Source organism: Nicotiana tabacum, chromosome 18 (genome assembly GCF_000715075.1).
Source record: "Nicotiana tabacum cultivar K326 chromosome 18, ASM71507v2, whole genome shotgun sequence".
NCBI classification, from domain to species: domain Eukaryota; kingdom Viridiplantae; phylum Streptophyta; class Magnoliopsida; order Solanales; family Solanaceae; genus Nicotiana; species Nicotiana tabacum.
This window is the reverse complement of record NC_134097.1, coordinates 1,271,578-1,287,260: the sequence shown is the minus strand read 5'-3', so window position 1 is coordinate 1,287,260 and position 15,683 is coordinate 1,271,578. Positions and strand designations below refer to the sequence as shown.

Below are 15,683 nucleotides of genomic sequence, written 5' to 3'. Positions count from 1 at the left end.
GGCTATATACACGGTATAGGGCTGACCATTTTTTACACGTTTTCCCTTGAAATTTCACCCACCCGAGATTTTCTTTGTCCGAATATTATTTGGGTAACACAGTAGAAGACTGTGGAACGTTTCTCTAGAGATCGTGGTCTTGCCACTCTGAAACTGGAGACTGAAATTGATCTGTTTTGTTCATGTTTTAAGAGGTAACTAGTATAATCTCTATATGTGCTAATTGTATAATTTACACGTGAATATGAAATTGAAATTGCTTTCGCTGCGATATATAATCCAACAAATATAAGAATGTGCTAGTTTTTTTGCAACCGACTAATAAGAAACAAAGTGAAACCCCAAGAGTAATTGCCCTGACTGTATAAATGTTTTTTTGCTGGTGAACGGGGGCGATTGCAAAATTCAATAATTTTACCCCAAACTCTATATTTGTGTTAAAAAAGTATTTTATATATATATATATATATATATATATATATTTTTTTATTTTTATTTTTAAGAACTAAATAAAATAAGATTATGGTTCAGATCCTCCTCCGCTGGTGAAGTCACTACTACTTAGATACAAGTTTCACCATGGTAACTGTTGTAAATGTTAAAAGTCCGCCAATTAAGTGAAAACTAGTATACTACAATAGGAACGAAACATTAACAATTTAGCGCAATCGAAGAAACATTAAAGGACGAAAGTAATTATACTCAGTTTCTTAATCAGCAGAGTGTCCCTGGATATGGAGTCAGGGGCGGATCCACCTCCCGATTTACGGGTTCACGTGAATCCAGTAGATTTTGTCTAAATAGTGTAAATATATTCGAAAAATTTACTAAATATCTATAAATGTTTGAATGTGTTTACTATTGAAAATTTACTTGAGGTCGCTGCAGGAATCCATAAGTATTAAATTCTGGATCCGCCTCTGTATATGGCCACATTTATTAGGGAGCGTTTTATCCCCAATATAAACTTTCCAGCATGAATTCTAATTTAATAGGGCCCCTATTAATACAAAATATTAACATATTTTATAAACAAGAAAATATAAAGTACAAACATATAAAAAGTAATACTGTTATATATTATAGTAATTTATTTATTTATTCGTCTTTTCAAATAATGATATCGCTTGTTAAAAATTTTGTGTACATGGATCTACCGTAATAGTACGTCAAACCTGTTGATGGGCTAGGATCTTAATGATGGAGCGGCAAGCTGTGCCAGTTAATTGGGCTTAATCAATTAAGAATTGAAGAACTAACACAAATAGTCGCCATTCTAATTTCTTAAATAAAAAGTAGTCGATATATATATTATATTATATATATAATCTATGTAGATCAGACAGCAAAAGTAAATATTGAATCTGGCCGGTTATTCGATGAAGAAACTTTGATGGGCCTAGCCCAACCAGATTTAGGTCGCTACAATAAATCCTCAATCCCCTGCTTTGCATGTCATTAATTGAAAAATTAACCCAAATAACTGCTCATCCAACCGTTTAAACTAAAAATAACCGGTGGAGATATAATATATGTATAATTTTGTGATGACCAAAAATGTCATCTTTAAATTTAATAAGTAATTCAGTGTTCTAAGACCTCGAAAAGCACCATTTATCATTTCTCGACTTGCGTGCGCAGTCCGTACAATTTTTCGGAAAGTTTTCATGTGAAAAATGGATTAAAATGTGAAATAGAGCCTTAAAACTCAAGTGAGTTGACTTTGGTCAATATTTTGAGCAAATGGACCCGGATCAGAGTTTTGATAGTTCCGGTAGCTCCGTATCGTGATTTGGGACTTGGGCGTATGCCCGAAATTTAATTTGGAGGTCCCTAGCTCAAGTTATGACCATTTAACGGAAACTAGTAATTTAAAGGCTAAAGATTTCCAAGTTTGACCACGGGGTTGACTTTTTGATATCGGAGCCGGAATCCAATTCTGAAAATTTGAACAGCTCCGTTATATCAGTTATGACTTGTGTGCCAAATTTGAAGTCATTCCAGATTCATTTAATATATTTTGGCACGAGATTTGCAAATTGAAAGTTTAAAACTCAAAGTTCGAATCGGGGCGTGAATTATAATTTCAGTGTTGTTTGACGTGATTTTAGACCCCGAGTCAGACCGTATTATGTTACGGGACTTGTTGGTATATTCAGGCGGGGTCCCGAGTACCCCGAGTGTGATTCGAATCGAAATCGGAACAAGCATTGGACTTAAACAAAATCTGAATTTTTGGGTTCTAGTGTAATCGCAATTGCGGATTTTTGACCGCACGTGCGAGCTCGCAGAAGCGAGCCTTCCATCGCAGATGCGGGACTGGGCTGGCCTGGAATTTTCGCAGGTGCGGCCTTTTTGTGCAGATGCGGATGTCGCAGGTGCGACAAGGATGTCCGCAAATGCAGAACTTCACATGGCAGCCTAGCATCGCAAATGCGAGTCCGCAAATGCAGAACTTTTATCCGCAGATGCGAAATGACTGGGCAGAGCCCATAAATTCGGAAGTCACCATTTTTACTCATTTTTGAATTTTAAGTCTCGGATTTGAGCGATTTCGAGGGAGATTTTCACGACTTTGAATTGGGTGAGTGTTTTTTAACCAAAAGTAATTATATTTCACAAATCTATGTCTATATTCATAATTTATTTCGGATTTAGATGGAAAAGGTTGGAATTTTTGTAAAACTTTTCAAAAACGGAAAATTAAGATTTGAAGGTCCATTTGATATCGGAATTGGACAAAATTTGTATGGCTGAACTCGTATCGGAACGGGTGTTCGAATTTCGTGAGTTTTTTCGGGATTTGAGACGCGGGTCCCACTATCGAATATTTTAATAAATTTTGGGTTTTTATCCGAAAAATTTATAAATTCATATGGAATTAATTTCTAATATTCGTATTGAATATATCAAATTGTTTGTGAATAGATTTGAAGCTTTTGGAGATAAATTTAAAAAGAAAAGTTGTGGTTGAATAATTGATTGGAATTTGCAAAGCGAGGTAAGTGTCGTGGTTAACCTTGACTTGAGGGAATAGAACGCTTAAATTATTTGTTATGTGAATTGCATGTGAACGACGTATAGGCGAGGTGACGAGTGTCTATACGTCGTCAAATTAATTGTTTGCCTGCTTACTTGAAAAATCATAAATTATTTTAAATCATAAATTAATTATTATAATAATTGTTTCGCTCCTATTCTTTATCAAATATTAATTCTTGAATTCCTGCATTAATTGTTACATTCTATTTGAATTATGTGTTTTAATTGTTATTTGACATATAGCATATTAAATATTAAACTGCCTATTTTCTCCCTGATTTCCATAATAATTTTCTATTAGACATTGTTTGTTTCATAATTAAATCATTTATTGTATGCTTGTTGTCTTATAATTTTATATCAATTATTGCAATTATTTGAGAAATTTCTTCTATAAGAATTGGTAAATGAATATGTTGGAGGAGCGGGTTGCACGCCTCAACAGAATTGATTATAATGAATATATTGGAGGATCGGGTTACACGCCGCAATAGGCTTATTTAAAAATCTATATTACAGAATTACGGGTTGCACGCCGCAACAGACTTATTTAAAAGTTGACATATATATATATATATATATATTGCACGCCGCAATAGACTTGATTAAAATAAATATATTGGAGGAGCGGGGTTGCACGCCGCAACAGAATTGAATGTGAATATATTGTGAGAGCAGGTTGTACGCTGCAACAGAATTGAATGTGAATATATTGTGAGAGCGGGTTGCACGCTGCAATAAAATTGAATGTGAATATATGGTAAGAGAAAGTTGCACGCTGCAACAGAATTGATGGAAATGATAATTGGTTATGGCTGCTGAGTTGGCTTCAATTATTATAAATGAGTTACCTGAATTATTTCTATTATTTTTGCTATTACTAATATTGCGCACAGGTAATGTAAGTGACCCGCTCTAGCCTCGACACTATTTCGTCGAGGTTAGGCTCAACACTTACCAGTACATGGGGTCGATTGTACTGATACTACACTCTGTACTTCTTGTGCAGATTTTGGAGTTGGTCCCAGCGGCGTACTGTAGACTTGCTCGGATTTCAGCTACCAGAGGAGACTTGAGGTATAACTGCATGGCGTCTGTAGTTCTGGAGTCCCCGTCTATTTTACTTTAGCTGTGTGTTTATTTTCAGACAGCTTTATTTTATTCAGACCTTATTTGTATTTATTGTAGAAGCTCGTGCACTTGTGACACCAATTCTAGGATGGTATTTAGATACCGTTGTTTTTATGGATTATTCACTATATTTCAAACTTGTTTTCGCATTTGTTCTTGGATTATTAATAATTTAAAAATTATTTAAAAATTATTTAAAAATTGATTAATATTATTCTAACGTCGGCTTGCCTAGCAAGTGAAATGTTAGACGCCATCACGGTCCGAAAGTATGAATTTCGGGTCGTGACAGTTGGTATCAAAGTACTAGGTTACATAGGTCTCACCAGCCACGAGCAAGCTTAGTAGAGTCTGAAGGATCAGTACGGAGACGTCTGTACTTATCTCTCAGAGGCTATGAAGTTTAGGAACAATATCACCCCTTTCATTCCTTATCGTGCGACATTGATTTTGCTTGAAACCTATATCTCACATTCCTTTGTATCTACTCGTATATGACATTGCGCACTCGGTATCAATTGTACATCGACGGTTCGTGATGCCGCAGATGAACTACGAGGGAGCCAGAGATGCTCAAACATTGCCTCAACGTGTGATTCTGACTGAAGATGCGGACGTATGAAGAGATCACCCAGTGAATAATGTGGGGGGGTGCAACGTACCTTGGCATCTGGTTGATTTATACGAGTTGTGAAGGTTAATATTGTGGACCATCGGACGTGGTGAACTATGACTTTGCGCCGAGTGGGAGAGACCACTATCAATGAATGGATTGCGAGTCATGTGTTATATCAGTTTTGGCCTGAAATGTATATATATGGTACTGAAAGGTTCTCCCAAAAATTTACATGTGTTTAAGGCCTGAGATCTTGTAGAGAATAAGGTTGGGACTTGCGGTATGTCCACCTCCGTAATAATCTTATACTTCAGTACCGAAGGAGTTAGAGAAACAACATTAAATTTACAGAAGGTCTACTCAGTGTGGACGTTACGGTTGCGGATTTTGGGGTGCTTCGGAGGAAGTACAGTGATTGACGAGATTCTGGACTATGTGGTTTGTGCCAAGATTTGTCTGTATGGAGCTCTACTTTTGTGATCGTTATATATTAATAAATTAAGTCTAGCAGGTATGACTCCCTATTAGTACTATAGTACAAATTTAATTTCACAAGGGAGAATTTAAACACAGGATTTTTTATCACAAGGATCTCGTCCTTATATAACTTCCATCGTAGCTCATAGCCCGGTTTAAACATATCAATTTATTTTTAAAAATACAAGGACCTCGGCCTCAGTTCTGAATCACAAGTAATATGCACATCTTGCCAACCGAAACTTTCCATTTTCTCCTTTTAAATAACTTTCGTTAAACAAAATCACAAGACATAATGTACTCCACACCAGTAGGGCATATAATTCATAATTTATAATCAATTATCCGAAAATACATCAAACATACCGAAATAAGTACAAGAAAGGCACCTTTATCCTCACAGATCTTATTAGAGTCCATCATGGAATGATATGTGTAGTTATCTCCATAAAACCTCCCAACGGAAGTAGACACATAAGTAGATTATAGAATTACTAAGCCCACTCATAAGTGGAGCACAATGGGAGGACTCGTCTTGATTCTCAGAACCGAATCAAGTTAAGGAAATTATTCCTTTATTTATAAATCGAGGTCGTACCTATAACGACACCATCTGAAGTAACGACCTCCACCATACCATAAAACAAATATAACAATAGATGGGTCTCCACCTCTAGGACGCCTTCTACCCGCCTGTCCTCCACCCTTAACTGGTCGTGTGGGTGGTGTAGTAACTGCAATGGGGCACGTAGCCTGAGTGCTTTGATGAAATATGCCTCTCCCAAGTTTGGGACAATTTTCTCATGATGTGCCTAGTATCATCGTATTCATAACAACTCCTTTGCGGGTTTGGCTGCTCATATTGAGTCTGTGCTAGATGGCTGGAATAATCATTGTAGGAAACTCATGCTGGTGGTGCATTAAAAGAACTTACTGGAGTACCCCGGGTAATCCGATATACGGACTAGACTGGCCGACTGCCCGAGCCCCTGCCATAATGATTTTTACCTGCAGAGTAGAATCCACTGAATCCCCTAGAATTTCGAAACGTCTTGGTCTCTTTATCTTTGCAATTTCTACCACTAGCGAAAATGAAGTATTAGTCTGTAGCTCCTGAGTCATACAAAATTTTACGATCATAATTAAGTCATTTAATGAGTCCGTGGCCTCGTTCTCTGGCTGTAGGAAGCAAAGTAGGAATATGACGGGCTAACTTATTGAACCCGATGGCATATTATGACATCGTCATAGTGACCTGATGCAATCGTTCAAACCTTATGCGCCATGCATTACGGATAGTCCGGGAAATAAACTCTTCCTAGAGTATTTCTGAGAACCGAGCCAAGTGGGTGGTGTTGTATTGACTGGTCTGCTCTCTTCATAGGCTTGCCACGGACACCTGTGGAGAATTATCTCTCCCAAAGCCAATTTCTTCTTTTGTTATGCTGACTCAACACTGTTGAGCTGACCCTGTTCTTAACATACTCTTCGATTCTCCTCAAAGGTAACCCTTACCCAATAATTTTTTTTTATGAAATTCTCTATGCATACTTGCCAATTTTATGTTGTAATATTTAGTTGTAACCTACGAGGTAGGTGCCCGCCCAGGTGGCGTTAAATGCGACTCATTAATTTGGGTAAATAATTATGAGGTTTTCATGCCTCGCATCTCGTTATTAGTATTGTGAAGGTTTGAAATGAGATTTTTGTTAACATGAAGATAATTGACGATTCTGTAATTGATAATGAACAACTATTAAGACCAAATTGACCCAGAAGGGTGCCCCATTTAGATGGTCAGACGAGTATGGGTTAAGCTTTCAGAAGCTCAAGACCGCTTTGACTATAACGCTAGTGTTGATATTACCCACAGGTTCAGGATCGTATACGGTATATTATGACGCCTCTCGCATTGGGCTTGGTGCAGTATTAATGCAAGATTGCAAGGTAATTGCATATGCGTCCCGGCAATTGAAAGTTCACAAGAAGAATTATCCTGTTCATGACTCAGAATCGGCAGCCATTGTTCATGCGCTGAAGATTTGGAGGCATTACCTTTACAGTGTCTTGTGTGAGGTATTTACTGATCACCGTAGCCTTCAGTATCTGTTCAAACAAAAGGATCTTAATCTGTTTCAGGTATTCTATTCGTCAGGTATCGCCAAAGTGTATCAAGATTTGCGGTAACATTATTGGTGGAGGAGGATAAAAAAAAAATGGGACATAGTTGCACATGTAGCTCGGTGTCTGAATTATCGGCAAGTTAAGTACGAGCATCAGAGACCCGGTGGTTTGCTTCAGAAGCTAGAAATTCCTTAGTAGAAGTGGGAGCGTATCACTATGGATTTTGTTGTTGGGCTCCCACGGACTCAGAGAAAATTTGACGCAGTTTGGGTCATTATGGACAGGTTGACCAAGTCAGCCCATTTCATTCCAGTGGCAGTTACCTATTCTTCAGAGAGGTTAGCGAAAATTTACATTCGTGAGATTGTCCGCCTTCATGGTGTGCCCGTGTCTATGATTTCAGATCGAGGTACGCAGTTTACCTCACATTTCTGGAGGGCTGTACAACATGAGTTAGGAATACGGGTGGAGTTGAGTATAATATTTCATCCACAGACAGACGAACAGTCAGAGCGCACTATTCAGATATTGGAAGATATCCTTCGCGCTTGTGTTGTAGACTTTGGAGGTTCTTGGGATCATTTCTTGCCACTTGCGGAGTTTGCTTATGATAATAGCTACCGGGCGAGCATTCAGATGGCTCCATATGAGGCATTATACGGAAGGCGATGCCGATCGCCAGTTGGTTGGTTTGAACCGGGAGAGGCTCGGTTGTTGGGTACCGATTTGGTACAGGATGCCTTGGATAAGGTCAAGATTATTCAGGATCGACTTCGCACAGCTCAGTCTAGGAAAAAGAGTTATGCCAACCGTAAAGTTCGTAATATTGCATTCATGGTTGGAGAAAGAATATTGCTTCGGGTTTCACCTATGAAAGGTGTAATGAGGTTCGGAAAGAAGGACAAGTTGAGCCCTAGGTATATCGGACCCTTTGAAATTCTTGAAAGGGTGGGTGAAGTAGCCTACAAGCTTGCATTACCACCTAGTTTATCAGTGGTTCATCCGGTGTTCCACGTGTCTATGCTCGAAAATATCATGGTGATCCATCCCATGAGTTAGATTTCAGCTCAGTCCAATTGGACAAAGATTTGACTTACGAGGAGGAGCCGGTGGCTATTCTAGCCCGACAGGTCCGACAGTTGAGGTCTAAGATTTATCCTTCAGTTCGGGTGTAATGGATAGGTCAATCGGTAGAGGCATCTACCTGGGAGTCCGAGTCGGACATGCGGAGTATGTATCCACACCTTTTCTCCAGCTCAGGCACTTTTTCTAACTCCGTTCGAGGACGAACGTTTGTTTTAGAGGTGGAGAATGTGATGACCCAAAATGTCATCTTTAAATTTAATAAGTAATTATGTATTCTAAGACCTCGAAAAGTACCATTTATCATTCCTCGACTTGCATGCGTAATCCGTACAATTTTTCGAAAAGTTTTTATGTGAAAAATGGATTAAAATGTGAAATAGAGCCTTAAAACTCAACTGAGTTGACTTTGGTCAACATTTTGAGCAAACGGACCCGGATCAGAGTTTTGACAGTTCCGGTAGCTCCGTATCGTGATTTGGAATTTGGGCGTATGCCCTGAATTTAATTTGGAGGTCCCTAACTCAAGTTATGACCATTTAACGGAAACTAGTAATTTAAAGGCTAAAGATTTCCAAATTCGACCACGGGGTTGATTTTTTGATATCGGAGCCGGAATCCGATTCTGGAAATTTGAACAGCTCCGTTATGTCATTTATGACTTGTGTGCTAAATTTGAAGTCATTCCGGATTCATTTAATATGTTTTGGCACGAGATTTGCAAATTAAAAGTTTAAAACTCAAAGTTCGAATCGGGGCGTGAATTGTAATTTCAGTGTTGTTTGACGTGATTTTAGACCCTGAGTCAGTCCGTATTATGTTATGGGACTTGTTGGTATATTCGTATGGGGTCCCGAGTACCGCGAGTGTGATTCGAATCGAAATCGGAACAAGAATTGGACTTAAGCAAAATCTGAAATTTTGGGTTCTGTGTAATCGCACCTGCGAATTTTTGACCGCAGGTGCGAGCTCGCAGAAGCGAGCCTTCCATCGCAGATGCGGGACTGGGTTGTCCTGGGATTTTCGCAGGTGCAGCCTTTTTGCGCAGATGCGGATGTCGCAGGTGCTATAGGGATGTCCGTAGATGCGAAACTTCACGTGGCAGCCTGGCATCGCAAATGCGAGCTTTGTCTCGCAAATGCGAGTCCGCAAATGCGAAACTTTTATCCGCAGATGCGAAAGAAAAGCCCATAAATTCGAAAGTCGCCATTTTTATTCATTTTTGAGTTTTAAGTCTCGGATTTGGGCAATTTTCAGGGGGATTTTCACGATTTTGAATTGGGCAAGTGTTCTTTAACCAAAAGTGATTATATTTCACAAATACATGTCTATATTCATCATTTATTTCGGATTTAGATGGAGGAAATTGGAATTTTTATAAAACTTTCCAAAAACGAAAAATTAAGATTTGAAGGTCCATTTGATATCGGAATTGGACAAATTTTATATGGTTGAACTCGTATCGGAACGGGTGTTCGGATTTCGCGAGTTTTTTCGGAATTTGAGATGCGGGTCCCAATGCAGAATATTTTAATAAATTTCGAATTTTTATCCGAAAAATTTATAAATTCATATGGAATTAATTCCTAATATTCGCATTGAATATATCGAATTGTTTGTGAATAGATTTGAAACTTTTGGAGACAAATTTAAAAGGAAAAGTTGTGGTTGAATAATTGATTGGAATTTGCAAAGTGAGGTAAGTGTCGTGGTTAACCTTGACTTGAGGGAATAGAACCCTTAAATTATTTATTATGTGAATTGTATGTGAACGACGTATAGGCGAGGTGACGAGTATCTATACGTCGTCAAATTAATTGTTTGCCTGCTTACTTGAAAAATTAAAAATTATTTTAAATCATAAATTAATTATTATAATAATTGTTTCTCTCCTATTCTTTGTCAAATATTAATTCTTGAATTCCTGTATTAATTGTTACATGCTATTTGAATTATGTGTTTTAATTGTTATTTGACATTTAACATATTAAATATTAAACTGCCTAGTTTCTCCCTGATTTCCATAATAATTTTCTATTCGACATTATTTATTTCATAATTAAATCATTTATTGTATGCTTGTTGTCTTATAATTTTATATCAATTGTTGTAATTATTTGGAAAATTTCTTCTATAAGAATTGGTAAATGAATATGTTGGAGGAGCGGGTTGCACGCCGCAACAGAATTAATTATAATGAATATATTGGAGGATCGGGTTGCACGCCGCAACAAACTTATTTAAAAGTCCATATTGGAGGATCAGGTTGCACGCCGCAACAGACTTATTAAAAGTCCATATTTGAGGTTCGGGTTGCACGTCGCAACAGACTTATTTAAAAGTTGACATATATATATATATATATATATATATATATATATATATATATATATATATATATATATATATATATATATATATATTGGGGGATCGGGTTGCACGCCACAACAGACTTGATTAAAATGAATATATTGGAGGAGCGGGTTGCACGCCGCAAATAGAATTGAATGTGAATATATTGTGAGAGCGGGTTGCACGCTGCAACAGAATTGAATATAAATATATTGTGAGAGCGGGTTACACGCTGCAACAGAATTGAATGTGAATATATGATAAGAGCAGGTTGCACGCTGCAACATAATTGATGGAAATGATAATTGGTTATGACTGCTGAGTTAGCTTCAATTATTATAAATGAGTTACCTGAATTATTTCTATTATTGTTGCTATTACTAATATAGCGTACATGTAATGTAAGTGACCCGCCTTAGCCTCGTCACTACTTCGTCGGGGTTAGGCTCAACACTTACCAGTACATGAGGTCGGTTGTACTGATACTACACTCTGTACTTCTTGTGCAGATTTTGGAGTTGGTCCCAGTGGCATACCGTAGACTTGCTCGGATTTCAACTACCAGAGGAGACTTGAGGTATAACTGCATGGCGTCCGCAGTTTTGGAGTCCCTGTCTATTTTACTTTAGCTGTGTGTTTATTTCTAGTCAGCTTTATTTTATTCAGACCTTATTTGTATTTATTGTAGAAGCTCGTGCACTTGTGACACCAATTCTAGGATGGTATTTAGATACCGTTATTTTTATGGATTATTCACTATATTTAAAACTTGTTTCCGCATTTGTTCTTGGATTATTAATAATTTAAAAATTAGTTAATATTATTCTAACGTTGGCTTGCCTAACAAGTGAAATGTTATGCGCCATCACGGTTCGAAGGTGGGAATTTCGGATCGTGACAAATTTATGTATTATATATATACAATTATGTATAATCAATGTATAAATTATATGTATGGTTAGAAAAAGTAAATAACGAATATGATCGACTATTTATGTAAAAATCCCTCGTAAATTTTTGTCAATTCTCAAAATTTAAACCTATCACATATGAATAACATCATCCATGCTTCTAAGTTCTAACTGACCTTTCTTTACGGAAAGTAATTAAACTTCAAATTTTACCATCACTCTTTTGCAGCCTAGATTTTATTTTCTTTATACTTTATATATTTGGTATTCGAATTCATAGGTACATAAATTACAACTGTTGGAGAAAATAGTGGTATCTCAAAACGGAATGTCCATTATATTGATTTGAAAAATATTTTTTTTTGAAATATTATCTTTATATTTATTTATTATTTAGTAAATTATTTTATATTTAATAGAGTTAAACTAGTAATTAACTTGCGGTTATCTAGCTGAATCTTCTTCGTCCTCCTTAGACGTTGGGTTTCTTTGTTGAATTTTCTGTAATTTTTATTTACAGTTTAATAAGTGGAAGAGCTTTTTAAATCCTGGTGAATACGACTAGTTTTATTTTTTATTGTGTGGCAAAATATCCTTAAGAACAATATCCTTGACATGCCTCAAGATTTGATAAATCCTATTCTCCATAATCAATTTTTCCAACAACCAACACTAATTTAAGTGGGCGTTTGGACATAAGAATTATAAAATTACGAAAAAAGTAATTTTTTTTTCAAGTAAAAATGATATTTGAAAGTTAAAGTTGTGTTTGGACATAAATATAATTTTTGGACTGTTTTTGAATTTTTGTGATGGCTTGAAGTGAAAATTTTGAAAAACAGTCTTTTGGAGTTTTTTCAAAATTTAAAAGAATTTCGAAATTCATCTCAAGTGTAAATTAAAAATTTTATGGCAAACGATGATTTAAAAAAAAGTAAAAACATTTATATGGCCAAACGGCCCTTAAGTGATTATGTTTGGTGTGTATCTCCTTATTGTTGGTTTCGTTTTGCTCGAGGAGAGACCGAAGTTATATGTGGTCAGAGGAGAAGATAAAGGGTTTGAAAGAGAAATATAGTGAAGATATGGGCAATAGAAATCAAGAAATAGACTTATTTCTACCACATAAATAAGTTCCACTTTATCTTTTTTGAGTCTACAGCAGAATCATGAAAATGAAATGCCAATCAATCAAAAGAGAGAGAACATTAGTAGATTAATGAATGAGCTTTTTAGCTCAAAAGTTGATAAACCAAATATATAATACTTTATATCAATTTATGTGATATATTTTTCTTTTCGGTCTGTTTAATAGAAAATATCATATTACTATATTCAGATATAATATAAATTTAAAATTTTTATTTTAACCTTATGAGATGATTGTAGCAAGATAAATATCTATAATTTTCTTTTAGATTATACGTTTCAAAACTTCTATTTTTTTTTTAACTTCATGTTTGGTCAAACAGTATCATAAGTGGGTATGGGAGGTTAGTGTGCACACAGACCTTATCTTTATCTCGTGAAAATATAAAAATTATTTTTGATAGACCATCGACTCAAGACCAGTATTATATAAATTGAGACCGAAAAAGTATTTTTTATCTAATCTAGAAAGGAGCATAGCCTTCAAGAAGTCTGCTCTTAATCAGGCTGGCATTTGGACGGTTTATTGTCAGATTATTGTTTTTGGTTAGCAATATATTTTACAAAGATACCTTAAAGGTGTTGAATAGTTTAAAGTGTTGTTATTAATAATGTTCTACTTTAGATTTTTATAAACAAATATTCTTTTGTAAACCTATGACTACGTTACGATTCTGCTAATTGAACCCCTATATTCCTCTGTTTTCTAAATGCCAGCTGTTACCCTGACTTATTCCCTCATCCCAAAAAATAAAATGGAAAAACAACAAAAAAGAAATGGAAGGATAGAAGAAGAAAAGTAAAGGGTGTGAAAATTGAGGAACATAAAAATAAGAATTGAGATGTCCTTTTCTGTTTTTTTTTTCTTTTTTTCCCTGGTCCAAAATATTTAATATTTTTAAAAAAATAAAAGGTATTATTTTTTCAATTCCACCTTTAATTACTATTCAAGAATAAAATCATTAATTACACATTTAAGAAATAGATAAATATATATTAGTTAAATACTCTTATACGTAAAGTTATTCAATAATTTCTTTAATGGATGTGTCAAAACTTTAAATGATACTTTCTCGGCATATTTTATATGATGCGAATTGGAGTATGAAGGTCAAATTATCTTTTTTTTGTGTGTAAATTCAGACATAATCTTCAAAAAGTTTTGTAATAAAATTTACATATTTACAAACTATACTAAAGTACTATAAGTATAATATTTTAAGTATTTTAAAAAAACATGAAAAGTTATGGTCAAGAAAAAAATTTACTCTCTAAATAGTAAGTGTATCGTATAAAGTGAGACAGAAATAATATAAAAAAGAACTAGAGGAAGTAATTTTTTCGTTTCCCTCCAAATGACTTGTCTTCTCGAGAAATAGAAACATCATTAAAAAAAACATGACAGACAAACAAACTTAAACCCCTCATCAATGGCATACCAAGCAGCAAAGCTCAGTACTTTTTCATGCTCGTAAGCCATGATTAATTAACTTCAAATCATTCATATTACACTTGTTATAAATTATTGATACAATTTAATCAAATGAGAAATTCCTTTCTCAAATCTCACATATGTTTTCAAAAAAACAAAATAACAAAAAAATAATTCAAGAAAATATATTGCAAAAACCAATTCAATGCATTTTGTTCCGGACTTCTCTCACCTCTTGCAAGTTGGTCTGAACAACACAGTTAAAAAAAAGGAAAAAAAAATGAAAAATAAGAAGAATTCTCTCAATTTTCAAGTTTTCAACTTGAAAAAAGTTTAGTAAGGCCTTTCTCCAATGTAGTTACCAGGAGGGTCATAATTGCAAGTCATAAAAACTCCCAATCCATTAAAACAGGTCACTTTTGCACAACCAATTCTTCTACTTTCTCTCCACACAATTTGCGTATAATGGCCACATTCTCCGTCGTTACAACTATTGTACCAATAGTTATACGACCGTCGTTCCGCGAGCCAGGCCGTAACGGCCTGGCTCGGCGACCACCCGGCACCACTACCCCAGAAAATATTTTCACCATATGGTCCATTTGAGTGAATCAACTCACAATCATATCTCCTTTGGTTTGCATACCATGTTGCATAATTAGCCAATTTCTTGTCCCACACTAATGGTTTTAGTCTAAGTGCTGAACGAGCTGCATTTTGAGGAGTCAAGAATTGTTGGATAATGGTGTTAGTTTTTTTCACAGAGTTTACATAGCTAGTTTGCTGTGTTAGGCCATTTGTGGTTGTTGAAATAATGGAGAGTACTAAAAGAGGGACCAAAAGATAGTAAGGCCTCATTTTGGAAATTTTTTGGCTATGTTCTAAAAATTTGTGGCATATGATATTTATATGAAAGAAAGGGAGTTGTTGGATTAAAGTGTCAACTTATTTGGTGGCACCCATGTTCGATAATGATTACCACACTTTATTTTGTAGATTTGAAAAGAAAAAGAATTTAGCTTAAACAAATCTAATCCTCTTTGACTATTAGAATATATTTTGTTTTTGTGTGATAATAATAATAATAAAAATAATAAAAATAAAAATGTATAGAATTGTTGGAATGGTTCATTATGTAAGAGTTTTTGTGCCATTCTTGTAATGTATAATTTATTTAACTTTGTTGGAGTTAATAAAATCATTTGCGGAATATATAGCGTAGAATTTGTTTGTTGGTAGATTATACTTAGCGGCTTTTAATTGTTTCAAGGAATACTTTCAATAACATGGTGTTCACTATCTGAAATTCAAAAAGTAAAGAAGAAATGCGAGATTAGAAAATATATTTCACGTAAATTGCACACTA

General features: G+C 35.3%; 1 protein-coding gene across 1 annotated transcript; it reads right to left on the bottom strand.

Annotated features, from left to right (window-relative positions):
* Positions 1–14,375: 14,375 nt before the first annotated feature.
* LOC107823159 (pathogenesis-related protein PR-1-like) lies at positions 14,376–15,203 on the bottom strand. Its single transcript, XM_016649755.2, has one exon. It carries the CDS (start codon positions 15,173–15,175, stop codon positions 14,651–14,653), a length of 525 nt encoding a protein of 174 aa, XP_016505241.1. The 5' UTR covers positions 15,176–15,203; the 3' UTR covers positions 14,376–14,650.
* Between the last annotated feature and the right edge of the window lie 480 nt (positions 15,204–15,683).